Below are 26,437 nucleotides of genomic sequence, written 5' to 3'. Positions count from 1 at the left end.
TATAATTTTATAGAGTCAACTTTTCATTGTAACTGACCCAACTCTGTCTAGAAATGTCTTCAAACAATGGAAAAAATTAACATGATAAAAATTCTCCTGAAGAAACCAAGAGTTTTTGCCAGCCCCAGTGCTTCTGAGGGTTAGGCTGAAACCGGCCCATTCGTGGGGCTGGTTCTGTTCCCCATGCAGGTTTCTCATCCCAAGAGAACGGTTGTGATGGGCAAAGGACCCGTTTCCTCCTCCCATCATGCTGTGAACTCACCGGTAGGGTGAACTTCGCTCTCATATATATAAATTATATAATTTACTTTAACTTTACTAGGCAGGCATTACTGAGCCCACTTAACAGAGGAGAAAATAGAGGCTAAGCGATAAGGTAAATAACTGACATAGCTAATAATCAGTAAGCTGGGATTAAACCCTAGATCTCTTTGGCTACAAAACTCTTCTTCAACTACATATGCCATCTCTCCTTCCTATGCTTTCGATTACTAAATATTTAAGATTGCTGCATATAGCACATAGCATTCAGATAATACATTACTTTTTTCTTATGTAAGAAGCATGAGACAGTAACTGTAAATAAACTGAACTATGATCAAATCAATCAATTGATCAAAGGAGTCTCAGTTTTCAGATAGTTTAAAACAGCTTAAATTCAGTCTTAGATCGGTTATTTTCTGACTACATGGCCAATACATACATACATACATATATATATGGGCTTCCCTGGTAGCTCAGCTAAAGAATCTGTCTACATTATAGGAGACCCCAGTTCAATTCCTGAGTTGGGAAGATCTGTTGAAGAAGGGATAGGCTACCCACTCCAGTATTCTTAGGCTTTCCTGGTGGCTCAGTTGGTATCTGCTTAGAATCTGCCTGCAATGAGGGAGATCTGGGTTCAATCCCTGGGCTGGGAAGATCTAGAGAAGGGAACGGCTACCCACTCCATTATTTTGGCCTGGAGAATAGTCCACGGGGTCACAAAGAATTGGACACAACTGAGTGACTTTCACTTTCATTTATATATATATAATTTGGATGGATACAGTACACCAAATCCTTGATTAAGTCTTATTCAAACAACATGCTAATTTTACAATATGGCAACTATTATACTATAAGGTTCATTGTACAAAGACATTGTTAGCTAGGGACATTTAGGCTTTAGTTCTGATTTTGCTCAGACCTACTATATTATATCATGTAAATTGTTTGTATTTCATTATTGAAGTTCTTACTAGGTTACTAATTCGGGCAAATACTTTATTATTAAATACAAATAGAATGGCTTTGCATTTATATTATAGCAATAATGAGATTTTGCACACTGTATCACCATGCAATATGTTTAAAATATAATGTGAAGGCAGATTTTTAACACTGAATTAATTGTGAAAACATCATGTGAGGACATGAGAAGGAACTAGAATGGAATACAGAAAAAAAGATTTGTTGGGACAACAAAATGGAGAGGTTTATTTCATTTACATCTTGTACTTTCAATCAAAAGAATTCGAGAAAGCCACAAACCTGCACTACATCAGTAATGCTGCCTCCAAACCAACTTAAGTGTTTGAATATGTGGGCTTAGTAGCATATTTACATAAATACATGTAGCATCTATTTTATATTAAAAATATCTCAGGTAATTGGGCAGTGTAAAATATTTTTAAAGAGATACTTAAAAGTTGCATGGCATTGTTCTACATGTTTCTGCAGCTCTTAAGATAGACTCAATAGGAAACTAAGTTTCTAAAATTCTTTTCTATCATTCTCTTCCATTTTAATGACTTAGTTAAGCATGAATATTAAGCATCCAACTTCTAAAATTAGGCTTTCATGTTTAAAGATAACACCACTAGATACTATTTATAGCAATTTTAGAGAAAATATGACAGCCATGGCAAGCAAACACTTTAGATTAATTGTAAAATAGCTGGAGTCCTGTTATAGAATTGCTCAAGAAAAAATAGCCACTGTGCCAGTAACTGCAGGCCAAGCACCCAATGTGATCATCAACTTCCTGATCTGAATTGTCCACTTACTTCTTTCAGAGTCCAAGAGGGAATTGATTTGCACGACACGAAAGGCCCTAACTCAAGCACATTGTGTCGGTGCTGTCAAACACACTGCTCCATTTGAATTCAGTGAACATAATCTTCATCCCCACCCTTTTTTCATTTTAAAAAAGGAGGTCAGCAGGTGCAACAGAGTTCAATTTTATAAAGACTTTCCCAGGATAATGCTCAATGAAAGGATAATAGTCTTATCTCTGACGGTATTCTGGGACAGAGGCCAGTACTAAATAGATCCTGTACTAATAGATTAAAGGAAAAAGATCTTTACAATGTGCTGGTAGTAACAATCAGAAGAAACCTTATATTGCTCCCTACTCAAAGGACTGATGGACAGAGAAGCCTCAATGAAGAACATTAAAACAACCCAGAAATGCCCAATGCTTTACAATTGTTTCTCTTTTCATGTGTATTGCTAATGTATTTTTAGTGAACTCTTAGGGTAGTATCTATTTTATTTTTTTTAGTAGTAGAAGTATAAACAATAGTAGAAGTATAGACAAAAGATGTTTGGTTATAAACAGCAAGACAATATTTTTCTTCTACTGCAAAAAACAGGGAAATACTGTGCTAGAGTAACGAAAAGTCTAAAGCGAAGAACAAAAGCTTCTCAAAACCACATCAGAGGCAATCCATGCAACTCAGCCAATGTTATTCAAAGGCCATCAGAATGAATGATCTTAGGAACCTAATTTGGGTGTATAAGCATTTATCTTGGTAAACAGTTGCTGTAGTCCCCAGAATGTTTAACTACTACAATGTTTCAAATGCCTTAGAATAGTTAATTATTTATTTTTTAGCTCAATATCACTTATAACAACTTCGCTAAGAAGTATGTTTTCATCACCATGCTCCAAACATTACAGATGTAAAAAAGTAAGTCTTATTTCCAAGGCCTTTAAGGAGATCACTGACAAACTAAGAAATAGAATTCTTTACCTGCAGCCCACAGTGCTTCCTCTGCGTCTTTCCTAATAATCATAATCAGACAAGTATTCAACATGCTCCTGAGAAAAAAAATGTATATTCCACAGACACTGCAAAGATAATACGTTTGAAAAATTTTTTCCATCACCCACTCTCTAAATCTGCTCTGCCTCCTCCTGTTTTAAATCTACCCTAGGTAATGGCTCCACCATTCATAAAATTCCCAAGATGAAGTATGGAAGTTATTCTGTATCTTCTTTATCTACATCTTCCATTTATGTTTTCTCATACTATTCAAGACATTCAAGATACCAAGTCTTGACAATCAGACCTTTCTATGTTATTGTTTTTAAATAGTTTTTATTTAGTTATTTATTTTTGACTGCACTAGGTCTTCATTGCTGCACACAGGCTTTCTTTTCACTGCAATGTACGGGCTTCTCATTGCTGTGGGTTCTCTTGTTGTAGAGCACGGGCTCTAGGGCACTCAGGCTTCAGAGGTTGCTGTGCACAGGCTCAGCAGTTGTGCACACAGGCTCAGTTGCCCTGCGGCACATAGGATCTTCTCAGATCAAACCTGTGTCCCTTGCGTTGGCAGGTGGATTCTTCACCATTGAGCCACCAGGGAAGTCCTAGATCTACGTTATTTCAGACTATCATGATCTCTTATTGGGTCAGTTAAACTACTCTCTCAGAGGGTTTCTTACCTCCATCCTGCACACAACCTTCAGAATGATTTCTGTAAATTTAGGATTAGTTTATTATACCTCCGCTCTCAGGACAAATTTCAAACTCCTTGGTTTCAAGGCCCTCCTAAGGCAGGCCTCTACCTAAAACCCCAGGCTCATTAAATAAACTACTTATAGTTCTTGTAGTTTCTCAAGCTTCCAGGCTTTTTCACATGCTATTCCCTCTGCTGAGCTGTCCTTTCCTAACTAGCATCTGAAAGAGTGTTCAAGTTTGAGGAGAATTTCTACAAACTACAAGCTTTACCCCCTCTGTCAAGTCTTATCTGATGCACCCAAACAAAGCTATTTACTTCTTAGCTGTATTATAAAACACATATTATTTTATAATTTTTTAGTTTACATATCATTTCTATCTTTAGAATGTGTACTCTTTGAGAACTGGGATCTTATGCCTTCAAAATAACTGGAATTTCTATTTCCTGGCACACAGACAGCACTCAAAAGCCATCTGTTGAATAAAACAGACATCCTGATTAACAACAACAAAAAATAATTATTTTATCCTGTTATATTTTGGTGTTACATGTTATATATCAGGATATATGCTTTTCACCATTCACTACTACAAAGTATACTATCTAAAACAGGTTTTCTAAACCTTGGTATTAACACAATTCTCAGGCAGTTCTCAGTTGTAGGGAGCTGACTTGTGCATTTGCAGGAAGTTTATCAGCAACCCTGGTCTCTGTCCACTAGATGCCAGTAGCCTCCCTGTAACCTCTCACCCAACTGTGACAACCAAAAAAAAATCACGTTTCCTGACACCTCTAAACATCCTGGATGGGGGAGTGGGAGGAGGTAGCTGTGGCAAGTGCAAAAATCACCCTTAGTTAAGAAACACTAGTCTAAAACATCAATTATTTGAAATAAAGAGTTGGCATTGGAGGCTAATTCTTATTTTAAATTTTTGTTTGATTTACTATCTCAATAACATTTGTAGGATACACCAAGAGGAAAAAAATAGTCCTTAAAACACATGGTTTAGAAAATTGTAGTTAATAAAAAAGAAAATCTTTAAATGCAGAAGTCTTTGTTATTAAGAACAAATGACATGAATATGAATTCAATGAATTTAATTCCTTTCTAAGTAGGAAAGCATTCTGTATTTACATGCCAGAAAAGAGCAAGACAATTTTCCAATTTCCATGTCTAGTAACCAATAAAAAGGATGGACATATTTGGAATTTCCATGAAGCACTATTAATGAGCTGGAGATATGGCACCTGCGATCACTACGGGCACATACTAGGTACACAATAAATATCTGCTGAGGGGATTAACTTTGGCCATCTTTGTGTAAGACTCCTACCAGGTATTGCAGAGGATAAAGAGAAGTTTGACTGTCTACTCTAATGCAAGCTCCTTACACATGGCGACTATACCTTGTTTTTGTCTTTCTGGTACATATTTAATGGGTACTAATTAATTATTTGTTGAATAAAGTAATTACTTAGAATTATATTACTAAATTTAAGAATTTCCCCCTCTTTTTAACAGTCAAGTCTCCCTTGATGATCTCTGATTTGGAGGCAATTAAATCAGTTGCTACAGTTGTTCATTGCACTCATTTATAAATGATAACCAATCTTTTGATATACTGTGGCCAAAAAGAATCCATACTAAGCAACTATACTCCAATAAAAGTTAAAAAAGAAAAAATATCCATACTAACTTTGTGGTTTAAGTTATAGTGTAACTGACTGGTAAGAAAAAAAGGCAAACAATAATCTGATTGCCTATTCATACTAACTCTACACTTACCAACTAGATAACAATAATCAAAAGGCTTGTTAGTATTCACCTATTTTATCTGAATGGATCACATACTCTCTCATGATTTTCAGCAATGATCACTGAAAGCACCAATCTGCATGGCTCACCTCAAAATGTGAACATGGCCCAAATGGCAGGTCATAAAGCACTCTGAATTTATATAAGATACAGTACATTGAAGAAGAACTCCTAAGTAGGAGTGCTATAAATGGAACACAAAAGAAAAATAAGAAATCAGCCATTTTACTACAGTGTTAGGGAAAAGAAAATAATATTGATACAACAGTTTGATAAGAGTAATACAAGAAATAATAAGGAATGCCATGTAAAATACTAGCACCAACTGAGAACAAGCAGTCAGCCCTCAACTTACAGGTTATTCTCATTTCTAAACTTTTGTTAGAATTTAGACTGTATGCGGAAAGAATAAAATGACATGCAAAGCATGGGCATGGCACATGCCACTGTGCACAGCACAAATAGGGATTATGAATATGTTGAAACAAAACACAGAGATTCAGTCTGATTTGCCTATTCAGACTCAAATGCCCATGCTGAACATCAGGGACAGTGGAGTAAAGTGAACGGTGGACTATGGACCAGAGCTGGTGGTAGGACCAGAATCAGAAGAGGGAGAGGAAGAGGAAGAACATCTAAGCAGGTATCATCTTCCCTTCCCTTCACCATCTGTCATGGTTTGAGCCCAGCGGATGATCTGGCTGGGCTGAGATGAAAGTTTCATGTAAAGTTGAAGTTAGTGTCAGAGGGAGGAAGATTCCTTCCCCTGCCCCTACAATGTCATTTTTGAGTTTTCCAAAATAATGATAGTAAAGGAGGAAAGAAACTTGTTCATCAGAAACGGCAGGGAAGGAAAGTTGATGGATTCATGCTCTGCTGAAAAATAAGACCTCAGATGGGAGCTCTCACCAGATGGTTTTCGTTTCCTCTGTAGAGCATAAGGTTAGGAAAGAGGAAGAAAGAGAGGACTTAAGAAAAGAAAAGCATGAATAATCACTTGGAGAGTATGTATAAGAGAGACAAATAAATGAATAAGATGAATTATTTAGAGATGAATAAAAAGAACTGATTTCACAGCAATTCTAGTTAAACTGAAGCTAAACAGTTTGTTTACCTGCTGGTGGCAACTCACATGGATACAGAGTTGAGCAAAGGATAATGTGTTAAGAGAAGGAGAAATTATTAAGTGGCAATAGAGATGAAGAGGGACACTCAGTCTATTATTCTTTCAAAAAACATGAATCATTGCTATGTGAGATCCTATATTAGGGCTTGGATATTCAGAGATAAATAGAGCATGATTCTGCCCCCAGGAAAGTCCTGTACCACTGCAGCAAGATGATAAACAAAGCACCAAAGAAGTTTAACGCTGAATCCTAATGGTATCTGGCACCTCTGATTTTTAAAGGCAACTGTTAAATTGTTTTATTCTCTAGCATCACATATTTATGGTATTTATGTCTGTATAAGCTATGGCCCAAAATAATGAAATGCACATTTACACATCTATCAATTGACGTACAAAAACATACTTTTATATTCATCTGAAATCTGTCTTTTAAAGCTCCCTGTAATATGGCAGTATCTCTACATTATCAATCTAATTTTGAGCTATTTCTTCCAAGCTTTCTATTCTAGTCAGACATATTTGACAGAAGTATTCCACAAACTTAAGTGTCCAAGAAAACAACTCCTCTTTCTTGTCTAAAAGAAACAAAGAATGAAGGAACTATCATTTGCCTGATAAATGCATTTCTTACATTACTACAGGAACTAAGAGCTTTTCCTTATACTGATTTCAACTAATTTGTAAAGGTAATAAAAGTTCACATGAATGGATGGTTAAGTGCTAAAAAGTGCCTTCAAACGTTGTCATGGAAACTTAAAATTCTGAAAAGGATTTATATTATCTTTTCCTTCTGGTAATAAAAAATGTTATTTTACCTTGCATTTTAAAATAAGTTTTTAAATTATCATTGAAAAAGTTACTACCCCAAACAGGATTCTCTCTTTCATAAACTTTTAAGTTATGGCAAAATACACATAACAAAAATTTTATCATCCTAATCATTTCTAAGTGCAGATTTCAGTAGCATTAATGTACATGTACATTATGTACATCACTATGTACATACACTAAGTTTTCATTAAGTACATTATTGTGCAATCATTACCATCATCCATCTCCAGATCTCTTCATCTTGCAAAACCGAAACTCTTCATGTAGAAATCAGTAACTTCCCATTTCTCTCTCCCCCCAGCTCCCAGCAACTACCAGTCCACCTTCTGCCTTTGTGGATTTGACCACTCTAAGTATCTCATTTAATAAGGGGACTCATACAGTATTTGTCCTTTTGTAACTGGCTTATTTCATTTAACCTAATATCTTCAAGGTCCATACATACTGTAGCATGTGTCAGAATTCCCTTTCTTTTTTAAAAAAATTCTGATGAAAACATTAACATAAAACTTACCACAGCAAGCATTTTTTTAAAAGTGTATGTTAGCGTTAACTATATGTACACTGTTGTACAACACAGCTCTAGAATTTTTTCATCTTGCAAAATTGAAACTCTATACCCATCCAACATCATCTCCCAATTTCCCATCCCCCTCAGCTCTTGCAATCATTTTACCTTTAAAGAGTCTGACTTTTATTTATTTATTTATAACTTAAATTATTTATTTATGGCTGTGCTGGGCTTCCCTGGTGGCTCAGTAGTAAACAATCCACCTGCCAATGCAGGACACACCGGTTCGATCCCTGGGTTGGGAAGATCCCCTGGAGAAGGAAATGGCAACCCACTCCAGTATTCTTCTCTGGAGAATCCCATGGACAGAATAGCCCGGGGGGCTCCAGTCCATGGGGTCGCAAAGAGTCAGACACGACTTAGCAACTAAACAACAACATACCCATCCAACATCATCTCCCCGTTTCCCATCCCCCTCAGCTCTCGCAACCACCATTTTACCTTTAAAGAGTCTATTTTATTTATTGATCTATAACTTTATTTATTTATTTATGGCTGTGCTGGGCATTTGCTGCTGCGCAGGCTTTTCTCTAGTTGCAGTGAGTGGGCTTCTCTTTGTGGAGCATGGGCTCTAGGGCACACGTGCTTCAGTAGTTGCTGCACGTGGGCTCAGTAGTTGTAGTTCCCGGGGCTCTAGAGCACACGTTCAGTAGTTGTGGTGCATGGGCTAAGTTGCTCTCCAGCATGTGGGATCCCCTGAGCTCAGGGACTGAACCAGTGTCCTGCATTGGCAAGTCAACTCTTCACCACTGAGCCACCAAGGAAGCCCCTGACTACTTTCAGTTCAGTTCAGTTGCTCAGTCGTGTCCGACTCTTTGCGACCCCATGAATCGCAGCTCGCCAGGCCTCCCTGTCCATCACCAACTCCCGGAGTTTACTCAGACTTACGTCCATCGAGTCGGTGATGCCATCCAGCCATCTCATCCTCTGACGTCCCTTCTCCTCCTGCCTCCAATCCCTCCCAGAATTAGAGTCTTTTCCAATGAGTCAACTCTTTGCATGAGGTGGCCAAGGTACTGGAGTTTCAGCTTCAGCATCATTCCTTCCAAAGAAATCCCAGGGCTGATCTCCTTCAGAATGGACTGGTTGGATCTCCTTGCAGTCCAAGGGACTCTCAAGAGTCTTCTCCAACACCACAGTTCAAAAGCATCAATTCTTCGGTGCTCAGCCTTCTTCAACAGTCCAACTCTCACATCCATACATGACCACAGGAAAAACCATAGCCTTGACTAGACGGACCTCTGCTGGCAAAGTAATGTCTCTGCTTTTGAATATGCTATCTAGGTTGATCATAACTTATCTTCCAAGGAGTAAGCGTCTTTTAATTTCATGGCTGCAGTCACCATCTGCAGTGATTTTGGAGCCCAAAAAAATAAAGTCTGACACTGACTACTTTAGGTACTTCATATAAGTGTAATCATGCAGCATTTGTCTTTCTGTGACTGCCTTACTTCACCTAGTGTAATATCCTCAAGCTTCATACATATCATAGTATGTGGCAGGATTTCCTTATTTTTTAAGGCTGACTAGTATTCCCCTGTATGTATATACCACATTTTCTTTATCCATTCATCTGTCAATAGAAATTTAGGTTGCTTCTACCTCTTGGCAGCATAAGGCTGCAATGAACATGACTGTGCAAATATCTCTTCGATATCCTGCTGTCAATTCTTCTAAAAGTGGAACTTTTGGGTCAGATAGCAATCTATTTTTCTCCAAGACAATTTTTTAAGAGCAGTTTTAGGTTCTCAGCAAAACTGAGAAGAAGGTACAGAGATTTCCCATAAACCTCACACCCCCACATAAAGCCTGCTGCTGCTGCTGCTGCTAAGTCGCTTCAGTTGTGTCCGACTCTATGTGACCCCATAGAAGGCAGCCCACCAGCCTCCCCCGTCCCTGGGCCTAGCCTCCACCATTATCAACATTCTCCCGCCAGAATGCTGTTAGATACAACTGATAAACCTACACTGACAAATCATAACCACCCCAAGGTCCATAGTTTACATCAGAGTTCATCTTTGTGCTTTACATTCTGTTGTTGTTGTTCAGTTGCCCAGTTGTATCCAACTCTTTGCACCCTCATGGACTGCAGCATGCCAGGCCTTTCTATCCCTCACCATCTCCCAAAGTTTGTCCAAGTTCATGTTCATTGCATTGGTGATGCCATCCAGCCATCTCATCCTCTGACGCCCTCTTCTCCTTCTGCCCTCAATCCTTCCCAGTATCAGGGACTTTTCCAATGAGTCAGTTCTCATCATATGACCAAAATATGGGAGTTTCAATTTCAGCATCAGTCCTTCCAACAAGTATTCAGGGCTGATTTCCCTTAAGATTGACTGGCTTGATCTCCGTGCTGTTCAAGGAACCCTCAGGAGTCTTCTCTAGCACCATAGTTCTAAGGCATCAATTCTTCAGCGTTCTGCCTTCTTTACGGTCCAGTTCTCACAACCGTACATGACCACTGGGAAGACCATAGCCTTGACTATAAGAACCTTTGTCAGCAGAGTAATGTCTCTGCTTTGCAACATGCTGTCTAGGTTTGTCATAACTTTCCTGCCAAGAAGGAAATGTCTTCTGATTTCATGGCTGCAGTCACCATCCACAATGATTTTAGAGCCCAAGAAAAGGAAATCTGTCACTACTTCCACCTTTTCCCCCTCTATTTGCCATAAAGTAATGAGTTCAGATGCCATGATCTTAGTTTTTTTAATATTTAGTTTTAAGCTAGCTCTTTCACTCTCCTCCTTCACCCTCATCAAGAAGCTCTTTAGTTCCTCTTCACTTTGCCATTAGAGTGTTATCATCAGATATCTCAAGTTATTGCTATTTCTCCTATCTTGATTCCAGCTTGTAACTCATTCAGCCCAGCATTTCTCATGATGTGCTCAGCATATTAAACAAACCAGGTGACAGCAGAGAGCCCTGTTGTACTCTTTTCTCAATCTTGAATGAATCAGTTGTTCCAAACAAGGTTCTATATGTTGCTTCTTGACCCCCATACAGGTTTTCTCAGGAGACAGATAAGATGGTCTCGTATTCCATCTCTTTAAGAGCTTTCTAGTTTATTATAATCCACACAGTCAAAGGCTTTAGCATAGTCGATGAAACAGAGGTAAATGGGTTTTTTTTTGGAATTCCCTTGTTTTCTCTATGATCCAGTGAATGTTGGCAATTTGATCTCTGGTTCCCCTTCCTTTTCTAAATCCAGATGGGACATCTGGAAGTTCTTGGTTCGTATAACGCTGAAGCCTACCTAGCATGCAAGATTTTAAGCATGTCCTTACTAGCATGGGAGATGAGTGCAATTGTCTGATGGTTAGCACATTCTTTAGTACTACCCTTCTTGGGAATTGGGATGAGGATTGACCTTTTCCAGTCCTGTGGCCATTTCTGGGTCTTCCAGGTTTGCTGACATATTGAATGCAACACCGTGATGGCATTATCCTTTAGGGTTCTGAATAATTATACTGGAATTCTGTAGCATCCACTAGCTTTATTAACAGCAGTGCTTCCTAAGCCCCATTTGACTTCGTGCTACAGAATGTCTGGCTCTGGGTGGCTGACCACACCATTGTAATCACCCCATCCATCTGGATCTTTTTTACACAGTTCTGTGCATTCTTTCCATCTCTTCTTGATCTTTTTGGTGTCTACTAGGTCTCTACCATTTATGTACTTTATTGTGCCCATTTTTGGGCAAAATGTTCCCTTGATATCTCCAATTTTCCTAAAGAAATCTCTAGTTTTTCCTCTTCTGTTGTTTCCTTCAAGTTTTATACACTGTTCATTGAAGAAGGCCTTCATATCTCTCTGTGCTGTTCTTTGGAAATCTGCATTTAGTTGGCTCTGCCTTTCCCTTTTTCCCTTGCTTTTCGCTTCTCATCTTTCTTTAGCTATTTGTAAAACCTCCTCAGATAATCATTTTGCCTTCCTGCTTTTCTTTTTCTTTGGGAGGGTTTTCTTCACTGCCTCCTGCACAATATTACAGACCTCTGTCCATAGTTCTTCAAGCATACTGTTTACAAGTTATATCTCTTGAATCTATTTGTTACTTCCACGGCATATTCATAGGGGATTTGATTTAAGTTGTACCCAGCTGGCTTAGTGGTTTTCCTCGCTTTCTTTAAGCCTGAATTTTGCTATGAGAAGCTGATGATCTGAGCCATAGTCAGTGCCAGGTCTTGTTCAGCTTCTCCATCTTCGGTTATGAAAAATGTAATCAATTTGATTTCAGTATTGGCCATTTGGTAATGTCCATGTGTAAAGTCGTCTCTTGTGTTTTTGAAAAAGGGTATTTTCTATGACCAACGCATTCCCTTGGCAGAATTCAGTTAGCCTCTGCCCTACTTCATTTTGTTCTCCAAGGCCAAACTTGCCTGTAACTCCAGGTATCTCTTGACTTTCTACTTTAGCATTCTAATCCTCAGTGATGAATAGAACATCTTTTTGTTGGTGTTAGTTCTAGGAGGTCCTGTAGGTCTTCATTGAACTGATCAATTTCAGATACTTTAGCACTGGTGGTAGGGGCATAGACTTGAATTAATCTGATTTTGAATGGCTTGCTTTGGAAATGAACTGAGATCATTCTGTCATTTTTGAGGCTGCACCAAAGTACTGCATTTCAGACTCTTTTGTTGATTATGAGGGCTACTATATTTCTTCTATGGGCATGGAAAAATGTATAATGACATGTATCCATTATTATAGTATCATACAAAGCATTTTCACTGTCCTATAGATCCTCCTGGTTCCATTTTCTAATTTTTGAGGAACCTCATACTGTTTTCCCCAGCAGACACACTATTTTACATTCCTACCAATGGTGCATAAGGATTCCAATTTCTCCACATCCTCACCAACATTTGCTACATTCTGGGTTTTTGTATTTATAGTAGCCATCCCAGTGAGTATGAGGTGGTATCTCATTGTGGTTTTGATTTGCATTTCCCTTATGATTAGTGATTATCTGGGTCGTGAAGATCTTTTTTGTACAGTTCTGTGTATTCTTGCCACCTCTTCTCAATATCTTCTGCTTCTGTTAGGTCCATACCATTTCTGTCCTTTATTGAGCCCATCTTTGCATGAAATGTTCCCTTGGTATCTCTAATTTTCTTGAAGAGATCTCTAGTCTTTCCCATTCTATTGTTTTCCTCTATTTCTTTGCATTGATCACTGAGGAAGGCTTTCTTATCTCTCCTTGCTATTCTTTGGAACTGCATTCAGATGCATATATCTTTCCTCTTCTCCTTTGCCTTTCGCCTCTCTTCTTTTCACAGCTATTTGTAAGGCCTCCTCAGACAGCCATTTTGCTTTTTTGCATTTCTTTTCCATGGGGATGGTTTTGATCCCTGTCTCCTGTACAATGTCACGAACCTCCATCCATAGTTCATCAGGCAATCTGTCTATCAGATCGAGTCCCTTAAATCCATTTCTCACTTCCACTGTATAGTCATAAGGGATTTGATTTAGGTCATACCTGAATGGTCTAGTGGTTTTCCCCCTTTCTTCAATTTAAGTCTGAATTTGGCAATAAGGAGTTCATGAACTGAGCCACAGTCAGCTCCCAGTCTTGTTTTTGCTGACTGTATAGAGCTTCTCCATCTTTGGCTGCAAAGGATATAATCAATCTGATTTTGGTGTTGACCATCAGGCTGTATATTGTCACCCTGCTTATTTAACTTATATGCAGAGTACAACATGAGAAACGCTGGGCCGGAAGAAGCACAAGCTGGAATCAAGATTGCCCAGAGAAATATCAATAACCTCAGATATGCAGATGACACCACCCTTAAGGCAGAAAGTGAAGAAGAATTAAAGAGCCTCTTGATGAAAGTGAAAGAGAGTGAAAAAGTTGGCTGAAAGCTCAACATTCAGAAAACTAAGATTATGGCATCCGGTCCCATCACTTCATGGCAAATAGATGGGGAAACAGGGGAAACAGTGGCTGACTTTATTTTTGGGGGCTCCAAAATCAATGCATATGGTGATTGCAGCCACGCAATTAAAAGACACTTGTTCCTTGGAAGGGAAGTATGACCAACCTAGACAGCATATTAAAAAGCAGAGACATTACTTTGCCAACAGAGGTCCATTTAGTCAAGGCTATGGTTTTTCCTGTGGTCATGTATGGATGTGAGAGTTGGACACAAGTTGTGTCCAACTTCACTCTTCAAGTTGTGAAGAAGGCTGAGCACCGAAGAATTGATGCTTTTGAACTGTGGTGTTGGAGAAGACTCTTGAGAGTCCCTTGGACTGCAAGGAGATCCAGCCAGTCCATCCTAAAGGAGATCAGTCCTGGATGTTCATTGGAAGGACTGATGTTGAAGCTGAAACTCCAAAACTTTGGCCACCTGATGATTATGATTAGTAATGAACTATGATTAGTGATGTTCATTCAGTCTCTTTTCATATCCTTACTATTGGCCACTCATACACCTTTTTTGCATAAATGTCTACGCAAGTCCTTCTCCTATTTTTTATTTAGGTTGTAGGTTTTTTCTTGTTGTTGAGTTGTAGTTCTTTACATATTCTGGACATTAACCCCTTACCAGATACAAGATTTGCAAATGTTTTCTCCTATTCCGCAGGTTGCCTTTCATTCTGTTGATTGTGTGTTTGACTCACGAAAGTTTTAAATTTTGATGAGTTCAATTTATCTACATTTTCTTTTGTTGCCTGTGCTTCTGGTTCACATCCAAGAAATTATTGCCAAATCCAATGTCAGAAAGCTTTCTCTTATGTCTTCTACGAGCTTTGCAGTTTTCTCATATGTTAGAGCTCTTTCATGGACTTTTAACAATTCTCTAACAGAGTCAGAAAGTTCCCACTTAAATCTAAATTATCTTTAAAGATTCACATCTCTGAAATTAATGACTAAGAGGTATATATTTGAGGTCAAGAACTGTGTATTTTCTAACAGAAATAAAGCTGTAATAGCAAATGGACACAGATAACAATAAAAATTATCTGCTCCTTCCAAATCAACCTGTACCTCCAGCTTTACGTCACCAATCCAAAAAACAATATAGATTCTTTTAAGAAATTCAGAAATTTCAACTTAGGGATACTTTTTAAATTAAAGTGCTTAGGCCCCTACAAAAAAGGCTCCCTCTTGATTACAATTTTATAGTTTCCTATTTACATTTTTAAATTATTATCTTCTCCATCTTCTACTGCTGTGCTTTTTGATGTTGACATTGCTACTTTTTAAATGCCTAATCTGCTAACTTATTTTGCAAACAGCTGCCTCAAAAGCCTAAGGGTGCCTTTATCACTAGACACCAATCTAAGAGGTCTGCTTTCTAAAATAATGTTTATTCATTAACACTCCTGAACAACAACTTTGTGCAAGATACTATGAGTAACACAAAGCTGCAAAACTCACTTGAAGGGGCTTCTTAACGAGACCTATTAAGGCCGTACTCAGTATCATATTCACTTACAAGGACAGGGGTCTGGAAACAAAGCATGAAAACTGGGCATCATGGAGCATTTTCCCCCAGTGGATCATCACAGCAGGCAACACAGCCAACAAGGAACCAGCTCTCTTCTGGCCTTCCAGATGATATGTCAGGTTCAACGACCAACACTCACATCCAGCAGGTCCAAGAGAACATGTTAGAAAATAGTTCAATACTAGATCATAGTTTTGAATGCCACAGTAAGATCCATAGACTTTGATTTTATCTTTTTGCCACTGATTTCTGAATAAGAGATTAATAAGGAAGATTAACACAGCAGCAGTATGTAAATTCAGCGCGAGTTTGGAGACAGGAAAAGTATTACATTCCAATGGTAGAATAATAACAATGATGATGATGTAACAGCAGTAGCCAATCCTTTTTTTTTTTTTTTTTTAAACAAGTTATATTTGCCCAACACTGTTCTAATCATTTTTCGTGTATTAACTCCTCATAACAATTCTATGAGGTACTTCAGGTACAAATACACATGTTTCACAGATGGGGAAATTGAGGCGTGGAGAGACTGAGTAACTTGCCCAGGGTCTCACAGATATTAGGTAGCAGGACCAACATCTGAACCCAGGCAATCTGATTCCTGAGTCTATGCAATTAACCACTCAATGATACTACCTTTCAGAGTACACTATATATGCCCACATTGTCTGATATTTTAGGAAAGCCCTTAAGGAATAACTCATCCTTCCCTGAAACCTGATAATGATAGAGCTGACAGTCTTGGTATTAGACTCAGCAAATCAACACATGTATGAGAGAATGATATCTTAAAAGAGTAGCTGGTAACTGTTTATTCAGTGCTCACCAAGTATCCAGTACTCTTCATGTATCATCTTATTTAATCCTCATACCAACCTAAGAGAGGGGCATTATTTGAAACCTACAATGTCTCAGATGAGTAAGTCTAGGCTCCAACAGGCTATACCTTCCTTCCCTCATTACAGAGCCAGTCAGTGACAGAAGCAGAATTAGAATCCAAATCCAATTTGTCCCATGCTCTTCCTACTATCTGATGCTGACAGATAGGAATACCACTAGACTGGGAGCCTCCATCCTGCTCCCTCAGAAGGCTAGCACCTCCATCTGAAACACTCTAAACTCTAGAACCAGGCTGGTGTGTGTATAGTTATGTTCCTGGGCTATTTCTCCAACCATCCAGAAGTGACAGCAGGTGGATGCCTGAGTCAGCTCTTGTTCAAGGCGAGAAGTAGCCTGTGAATTTGGGCAGGACAAAGGCAACTCTCCGGATTCACACACACAAAACACAAACATGAAACCTCATGGAAAAACACAAGTTTGAGGGACTATCACTATGCAGCCTTCCTTGAAGAGAGGTTTTAAAAAAAACATTCTCTGAAGAGAACTGCTGTGAGTCATATGGAGCTGAGGATAGCACCTGGAGATTAGCAATCTAGGAGAAGAAAGCTAGAGTTCAGGAAATTGGATATGCTTATTTTTTCAGGGAATTCCCAAATATTTAAGCTCAAGGTTTCTCATAACTTTTTTCTTCGAAAAATGATTAAGACATAATGCCTAATTAAAAAAGCAAAACACAAAATTATATATACAATTAACACACTGAAAAATGGTGGAAGTTTTTTGACTTCATTATTTTTTTCTGAACTTTTCAAATTTTCTACAATAGATACATATTACATCCAGGGATAAAAATAAACTAACTTTGAACCTCTACTTAAGGAGGGGTGGAAAAAAAACCAAATTTCCCATACAGTAGTCTAATATTTCCCAAATACTCAAACAGGCTACATCAAAATCACCTGAAACATTTGTAAAAAATACAAATTTTCAGGACCCAAAGACCTACTCAGTCAGAATTTCCCTGGGCAGGGCCCAGGAATCTGGTGTTTCAACAAGCTCCCTAAGTGACTATAATAATTTACATCAAGGAAGTCCAAAAGTATCTTCACTTTTCTTTTTCTTTCTAAGGTTCTATGATGATTTATTTAATGCTAGGACAAATTTATATTGAAAGGCAAACACATAATATTTAACAGTGACTGTACTATAGACTTGGAAAGCCTAATGTCTCACCATTTATCTCTGCAAACTTCTGAACATCACTTATGGTTTTCAGTTCTTGTCTTGGACATGCTGCTACACACAGTGCTACAGACTTGATCTTCCGGTTTATCAAGTCCAGATTGCATGGATCCAAAAAGAATACATACCTAAAGCATGAAGAAAAATGTTGAGATATTATTTCACAAAACATAGTCTGGCTCACTGCATATATGAATAAACCTAAGAGCAAAGAACATCTCATTGCATTCTACTTCACAAATTTAACCATACATGAACAAACATATCGCAAATCTAGTCATACACTGATTTAAAAAAAAAGTAACTGCTTATAAATATACTCAACAGCAGGGATGGAGGAACTACAGAACTCATTTTTAATGATATATATTTTTTATATTTAAAATTTTGTAATGTGTATTTTGTAATCAGAAATGATCTATTTTAGGTTTTTTTTTTTTTAATAACTAGCTTTAGTTTTCTTTTTTTGACAAATTGTACCCCCCAAATTACTGCTATATAACATGAATTACACTTTATACATAAACTTTAGTGAATACACAATCATATATGAAGCATATCATTATAAAAATGAACAAATATATACAAGGGTAGCCAAGATGACTGAGTAAAAAGACCCTGAGCTTATCTCCTCATGTGGGCACACCAAAATGACAAGTATTTACAGAGCAACTATTGATGAGAATGACCTGAAGACTAGCAGAAAAGATTTTCCACAACTAAAGATATAAAGAAGGAATCACAGTGAGATGAACAGAGGGGCGGAGACACGGTGCAGGCGAGATCCACATCCCTGGGTAGGCAACCCACAAATGGGAGGATAATCACAACTGCAGAAGTTCTGCTCAAGGAGAGAAGGATCCAAGTCCCATAATGGGCCCTCAGTCCAGGGACTCTGCACCAGGAAAACAAGCCTCCAGAATATCTAGCATTGAAGATGAGCAGGGTTTGTACACAGGGAAGTCAGAGGACTGTAGCAAACAGAGACTCCACTCTTAAAGGACACACACAAAACCTCACAAAACCCCACATAAATGCTGCCTACAAAGGAGCACCTCAGATCTAAAGACAGATACAGACTGAAAGTGAAGGAACGGAAAAAGGGATTCCATGCAAATGGAAACAAAAAGAACACTGGAGTAGCAATACTCAGAACAGACAAAATAGACTTTAAAACAAAGACTGTAGGAAGAAACAAAGAAGCATGTTACAGAACGATCAGGGATTGATCCAAGAAGCAGATATAACAACTGTAAATATACATGTAGCCAACATACATATTTTGGGGGAAAAAAATGGAAACAGTGACAGACTATTTTCTTGGGTTTCAAAATCATTGTGCACAGTGACTTGCAGCCATGAAATTAAAAGACACTTGCTCCTTGGAAGAAAAGCTATGACAAACCTAGACAGTGTATTAAAAAGCAGAGACGTTACTTTGCTGACAAAGGTCTGTAGAATCAAAGTGATGATTTTTCCAGTAGTCATGTATGGATGTGAGTTGGACCATAAAGAAGGTTGAGCACTGAAGAATTTATGCTTTTGAACTGTGGTGCTGGAGAAGACTCTCAAGAGTTCCTTGGATTGCAAGGAGATCAAACCAGTCAATCCTAAAGGAAATCAACTTTGAATATTCATTGGAAGGATTGATGCTAAAGCTGAAGCTCCAATACTTTGGCCACCTGATGCGAAGAGCCAACTCACTGGAAAAGACCCTGATACTGGGAAAGACTGAAGGCAGGAGGAGAGGGCATGAAAGGGGATGAGATGGTTGGATGGCATCACTGATTCAATGGATATGAGTCTGAGCAAACTCAGCGAGATAGTAAAGGACAGGGAAGCCTGGCATGCTGCAGTCTGTATGGCGTCACCAAGAAACAGACATGATTGAGCAACTTTACAAGGTACCCAACACTTAAACACATGAAGCAAACATTAGTAGACAAAGAGACAAATTGACAGTAACACAATAATAGTAGGGGACTTTAACACCCTACTTACATCAGTGGACCAAAAGTCAATAAGGAAACACTGGCCTTAAATGACACATTTAATCAGAACTTAACTAATATATAGAGACCATTCTATCCAAAAGCAGCAGAATACACATTCTTTTCCAGTGCACATAATGAAACAAAGTCTCAGATGGGCCCCGTGCCAGGCCACAGGGCAAATTTCAGTAAATTTAGGAAGACTGAAATCATATCAAGCACCTTTTCTGACCACAAGAGTATGAAACCAGAAATCAGCTACAAAAAAACAAAACTGCAAAACTCACAAACATGTGGCAGGTAGACAATATGCTACTAACAGGCAACGGAGACATGGTACAGGCCAGATGCACACCTCTCGGTAGGCAGCCCACAAATGGGTTGAAATCAAAGAGGAAATTTAAATATGTCTGGAGACAAATGAGAACAGGAATACAACAATTCAAAATCTACGGCATGCAGCAAGAGTAGCTCTAGGAGGAAAGTTTATAGTGATTCAAGTTTGCCTCAGGAAATTTAAAAACTTTCAAATAAGAAGCCCAACCATACACCTACAGGAACTGGGAAAAGAAGAACAAACCCAGAGTTTTATTATTTATTATTTTTTTTATTATTAACTTTATTAACCCAAAGTTAGTAAAAGGAAAGAAAGAATAAAGATCAGAGCAAAAATAAAATGAAAGTGATAAAACATGATAGAAATGATCAATGAAAAAAACTGTGGGTTCTTTGAAAAGACAAACAAAACTGATAAGCTTTTAAGCCAGACTCATCAGGGAAAAAGAGAAGGTCCAAATAAATAATGTCAGAAATGAGAGAAAGTTACAAACAATACCACGGAAATACCAAGGGTCACAACAGATTACTATAAACAATTATATGCCAATAAAATGCAATCTAGAAAATAAATAAATTCCTAGAAACATACAATCTCACAAGACTGAATCAGGAAGAAACAGAAAATAAGAATACACTGATTACGAGTAACGAAATTGAATAAGTAATCAAAAAACTCCCAACAAACCAAAGTCCAGGACCAGACAGCTTCACAGGTGAATTCTACCAAACACTTAAAGAAGAATTAACACCTAGTCTTCTCAAGTTATACCAAAAAATTGAAAAGGAAGGAATGCTTCCAAAGTCATTCTATGAGGCCAGCATCATTCTGATAACAAAGCTAGACAAAGACATCACAAAAAAAGAAAATTACAAGCCAGTAACACTGATGAACACAGATGCAAAAATTCTCAACAGAATATCAGCAAACCGAATTCAATATATTTAAAAGATCATTTTAAATTTAAAATGATCAAATGGCACTTATCCCAGGGATGCAAGGATGATTTAACATCTCTAAATCAATCAATGTGATATACCACATTAACAAATTGAAAAATAAAAATCACATGGTCATCTCAATAGATGTGGAAAAAAACTTTGGGCAAAATTCACCACCAATTTGTGATAAAAACTGTCAATAAAGTGGGTATAGAGGGAACATACCTCAAATATAATAAAGGCCATATAGGACAAGCTCATAGCTAACATCATACTCAATGGTGAAAAGCTGAAAGCATTACCTCTAAAATCAGGAACAAGACAAGGGTGCCCACTCTTGTGACTTTATTCAACATAGTACTGGAAGTCCTACTACAGAAATCAGACAAGAAAAAGAAATAAAAGGAATCCAAACTGGAAAGGAAGAAGTAAAACTATCATTGTTAGCATATGACTTAAAACTATGTATAGTAAATCCTAAAGATGTCACCAAAACTATTGGAACTCATCAATGAGTTCAGTAACATTTCAAGATAACAAAATTAATATACAAAAATCTGTTGTGTTTCTATATACTAACAACAAGCTATCAGAATGAGAAATTAGAAAACAAGCCGTTTACAATTGCATTAAAAAAAAAAAAGCGCTAGGAATAAATCTAACCCAAGGAAGCAAGAAAGCTACATTCAGAAAACTCTAAGGCAGTAATGAAAGAAACTGAACATGATGTAAACAAATAGATACATACATCATACCCAGGTAATGCAGTTGGTTTAAAAAAAAAAAAAAATCCACTGCTAATGCAGGAGACACAAGAGATGCTGGTTCAATCCCTGGGTCAGGAAGATCCCCTGGAGGAGGAAATGGCAACCCAGTCTGGTATTCTTGCTTGGAAAATTCTATGGACAGAGAAGCCTAGTGGGCTACAGTCCATGGGGTCACAAAGAGTCAGACACAACTGAGTGTGCACACACACGCACTCATGGACTGGAAGAATTACTACTGTTAAAATTACCGTACTCCCCAACACAATCTATAGATTCAATGGCACTTTTCATAGAATTACAACAAATAATTCTAAAATTTGTATGGAAACAACAAAGCCACAAATAGCCAAAACAATCTGACAAAGAAGAGCAAAGCTGGAGGTATCATGCTCTCTCATTTCAAAGTGTACTACAAAGCGAAGGTAATCAAAAGTGTGGTACAAAAACAGAAAAACAGAACAATGCAACAGAATAGAGCTAGAAATAAACCCATGCACTCATGATCAATTAATCTATGACAAAGAAGACAAGAATATGCAATGGGGAAAAGACAATCTTTTCTATAAATCATGTTAGGAAAACTGGACAGCCACAGGCAAAAAACTCAAACTGAACTACTTCCTCACACCATATAAAAAATAATCTCATAATGGATTAAAGACTTAAATGTAAAATCTGAAACCATAAAATTACTAAAAGAAAAGATAGGCAATATGCTCTTAGACATTCATCTTAGCAATTTCTTGGATCTGTCTCCTCAAGCAAAGGAAACAAAAGCAAAAATAAACTAATGGTACTAAATGAAACTTAAAAGCTTTTGCACAGCAGAGGACCGATCAATGAAATGAAAAGTCCAGTTATTGAATGGGAGAAGATATTTGCAAATGATATGTCCAATAAGGGGTTAATATCCAAAATATACAACAAACTCATATAACTCAACATCAGAAAAACAAACAACTCAATTAAAAAATGGGCAGAGGACCAGAACAGACATTTTCTCAAGAAGAAATACAGGTGGGCAGTATGAACATTAAAAGATGCTCAACATCACCAATCATCAGTGAAACAAAAATCAAAACCATAATAAGATATCATCTCACACCTGTCAGAATGGATATTATTAGAAATACAAGTAACAAGTATTGGCAGGAATGTGAAGAAAAGGTAACCCTCATGTTCTATTACTGGGAATATAAATTGGTACAGCCACAATGGGAAACAGTACTGAGGTTCTTCAGAAAAACTAAAAATAGAACTACTGTGTGTGTGTGCTCAGTAGTTTCTGAATCTTTTCGATCCCATGGACTGTAGCCCAATGATCCCACTGGGCTCCATAGCCCAATGATCCCACTGGGCTCCTCTGTCCATGGAATTTTCCAGGCAAGAATACTGGAACAGATTGCCACTTCCTACTCTAAGCAATCTTCCTGGTGTCTCGTGCATTGGCAGGTGGATTCTTTACCACTGTGCCACCTGTACAATCCAGCAATTTCACTTCTGGATATTTTTCCCAAAGAAAACTAAAACACTAATTCAAAAGATATTTCTGTTCAGTTGCTAGTCAGTCAGTTCAGTCGCTCAGTCGTGTCTGACCCCATGAATCACAGCACGCCAGGACTCCCTGTCCATCACCAACTCGTGGAGTTTACTCAAACTCATGTCCATCGAGTCGGTGATGCCATCCAGCCATCTCATCCTCCGTCGTCCCCTTCTCCTCCTGCCCTCAATCCCTCCCAGCATCAGGGTCTTTTCCAATGAGTCAACTCTCTGCATGAGGTGGCCAAAGTATTAGAGTTTCAGCTTTAGCATCAGTCCTTCCAATGAACACCCAGGACTGATCTCCTTTAGGATGGACTGGTTGGATGTCCTTGCAGTCCATGAGAATCTCAAGAGTCTTCTCCACAGTTCAAAAGCATCAATTCTTCGGTGCTCAGCTTTCTTCACAGTCCAACTCGCATATCCATATATGACCACTGGAAAAACCATAGCCTTGACTAGATGGACCTTTGTTGGCAAAGTAATGTCTCTGCTTTTGAATATGCTATCTAGGTTGGTCATAACTTTCCTTCCAAGGAGTAAGCGTCTTTTAATTTCATGGCTGCAGTTGTGTCCAATTCTTTATAATAGTACCATTCATGTAGTACCATTTGTTTATTTTACACACCCCATGGACTGTAGCAAGTCAGGCTTTCCTGTCCTTTACTATCTCTTGAAGTTTGCTCAAACTCATGTCCATTTGGTCAGTGATGCTATCTAACCATCTTATCCTCTGCTGCCCTCTTCTCTTTTTGCCTTCAATCTTTCCCAGCAACAGGCTCATTTCCAGTAAGTCAGCTCTTTGGATTAAGTGGCCAAAGAATTGGAGAACTGAAAAATATATATAACCCTATGTTTATTACAGCATTATTCACAGTAACCAAGATACAGAAGCAACCTAAGTGTTCATCAAGAGATAAATGGACAAAAAAGATGTGCATGTATGTATAATGGAATATTACTCAGCCATAAAAAGAATGAAATCTTGCCAGTTGTACAACATGGAGAGACCTAGAGGGTATTACACTAAGTGAAATAAGTCAGACAGAGAAAAATGTCATATGATTTCACTTACATGTAGAACATAAAAAATGAAACAATTGAACAAACATAACAAAACAGGAACAGACTTACAGATACAGGGAACAGACAGGTTCTTTCCAGAGGGGCTTGGGGAGGCAGAGGATGAAATAGGTGAGGGAGATTAAAAGGTACACTCAACTTCCAGTTATTAAAAAAAAAAATGAATCATAGGAATGAAATGTACAGCATGGAGAACAGAATTAATATTGTAATATCTTGTATGGTGATAGATGGTAACTACTTATCATGGTGTACATCTCATTATGTATGAAATAACAAATCACTATGCTGTACACCCAGAACTAACATCATGTAGTAGGTGAATTATCCTTCAATTTAAAAGAGAAAAAGAAAAAAATAGAGAGAGAACTGCCTGTAGGTCTAGTAGTTAAGACTCCACATTTTCACTGCCAAGGGCCCGTGTTCAATCCCTGGTCTGGGAACTAAGATCCCACAAGCCAAGCATCAATGTCAAAAAATAAAAGAGGGGAGGGGGAATAATACTTTACTGTTTTAGCTGCATTTTTGATGAGTCTAAACATTATTTCATACATTGTTCACTTGCGGTTTCAAAACTTTTTATACCTTTTTCTGTTTTTAAAATGGAGGTGTTCTATTAACCACTAAATGATAAAAAAAAAAAAAAACTCTGTATATTAAGAGTATTCAATTTTTGTTAAGGCTGATACAAGTATTTCCAATGATTTGCCAATTGTCATTTTGAAACATTTTTCTATCTTTGTCATCAAATCTTTTTTATCTGTGTGATCAGTTCACCACTTCATGCTCCCTATTACTTCCCATTACTTATGCTTCCCAAAAGTAGCTTCTCATTCCCACTGTATCAAATGTTTCACAGACACATTTTGGTGTATGGAAAAGAGGGAAAAGATGTTACTTTAATTTTCGAAGTAATTAATTAATTGCCCTAAGGGCTGTTTTTTAAAATATTATTTCCTGTTCATAGTATATTGTCACTCTTCTACACTAGAGGATACAGGTTTATGTCCTCTGTTTTGCTTCTTTGATTCATCTGAAGGTTAGTAAAAAAGTTGAAAAAAGATATATAAACTTGGAGCTAAAGAATATATAATTGTAAAAATGCATTATAAAATTTAATAAAGTTGAATGCAGAGTAGAGGAAAATACACCAGCAGTTCAACTACAGTCATCTCTGGGTGTTAGAATAGTGATTTTAATTTTTCTTCTTTTACTTTTTAGAATTCTCATTTTCTAGAACGAATGCACATTACTTTTGAGTTGAGATAACTATAATAAATATTGTTTACTAAAAAGGTCCATTTCATATAAACAAAATAACTCCCAAATCCTAAATTATCCTTTGTGTTTCCTGTACATTTATATTTTAGGAAAGAGAAAATTAATTAGAAATTACACTAAAACATTTTTTTTTACCCAAAAAGAAAGTAACAGCCAAACCCTCTTAACTGAGATAAGCAAAGAATAATATTATTGATCCAGGAAGAGACTACAAGTAGGGATATTTTCTCCCAAGATAAGAGTTAAAGAACCTCCAGCCTTGGGTTCTACTCTACTGGGTCCATGGAAAGTTTTATAAAATAATGTATCTTCCAACAACCTTTCCCACACTGTTAACCTCTGTTGTTTATAAAATATAATTCAAATCAGGAAATACAACCAAATACAAGAATTAGAGAAAAACTGAAAAGCAAAAGTCAATATATGTGTTCAAATGGGTAATGTAAAGGGATATAAAAAAAAAATTAAACAGAAAAAAAAAGTTGGGAGTAGACTAGGAAGGCCATTGTGGGTAGAGTAACCACTGAATACTTCAGTGGCGCTGGGGATCAGGAATCCAGCATGAAGGTTAAGTATAAGCCACAACTCACCAAACTAAAAAAAAAAAAAAATGTTTTTTTTGTAACTCTGTTAGTGACTCCAATACCATTAATGTTCTACATAGATTAAAGGAAAGAAGTCAGGCAGAAAGTTGTGGCCTGGAAGTGGATTCACTGTCTGATCTAGTGCACAGAAGAAACTTCCTGGCAATCTCTGTGTGGAGACAATTATTCCCTTATGAACTCTCCCTCCGTCTTGTATACCTTATCTTACAGGTGCCGACGCCTGAGACCTGGTACAATGAACTGCTCAAAGCCAGCCCCTGGCCAGAGAACATGCCGGG

At 37.6% G+C, this 26,437-nt stretch overlaps 1 protein-coding gene across 3 annotated transcripts in view; it reads right to left on the bottom strand.

Moving 5' to 3' along the window:
* Nucleotides 1–26,437, bottom strand: part of SLC44A1 (solute carrier family 44 member 1) — a 228,971-nt gene that overhangs the window by 98,603 nt on the left and 103,931 nt on the right. For all 3 annotated transcript variants that reach the window (XM_006061552.4, XM_006061551.4, XM_006061550.4), the window contains exon 4: nt 17,607–17,743. In XM_006061552.4, coding sequence (XP_006061614.1) covers nt 17,607–17,743 — 137 coding nt within the window. The remainder of the gene's footprint in view (nt 1–17,606; nt 17,744–26,437) is intronic.

Source organism: Bubalus bubalis, chromosome 3 (genome assembly GCF_019923935.1).
Source record: "Bubalus bubalis isolate 160015118507 breed Murrah chromosome 3, NDDB_SH_1, whole genome shotgun sequence".
In the NCBI taxonomy this organism is placed as follows: domain Eukaryota; kingdom Metazoa; phylum Chordata; class Mammalia; order Artiodactyla; family Bovidae; genus Bubalus; species Bubalus bubalis.
This window is presented reverse-complemented; position numbering and strand designations above follow the sequence as displayed.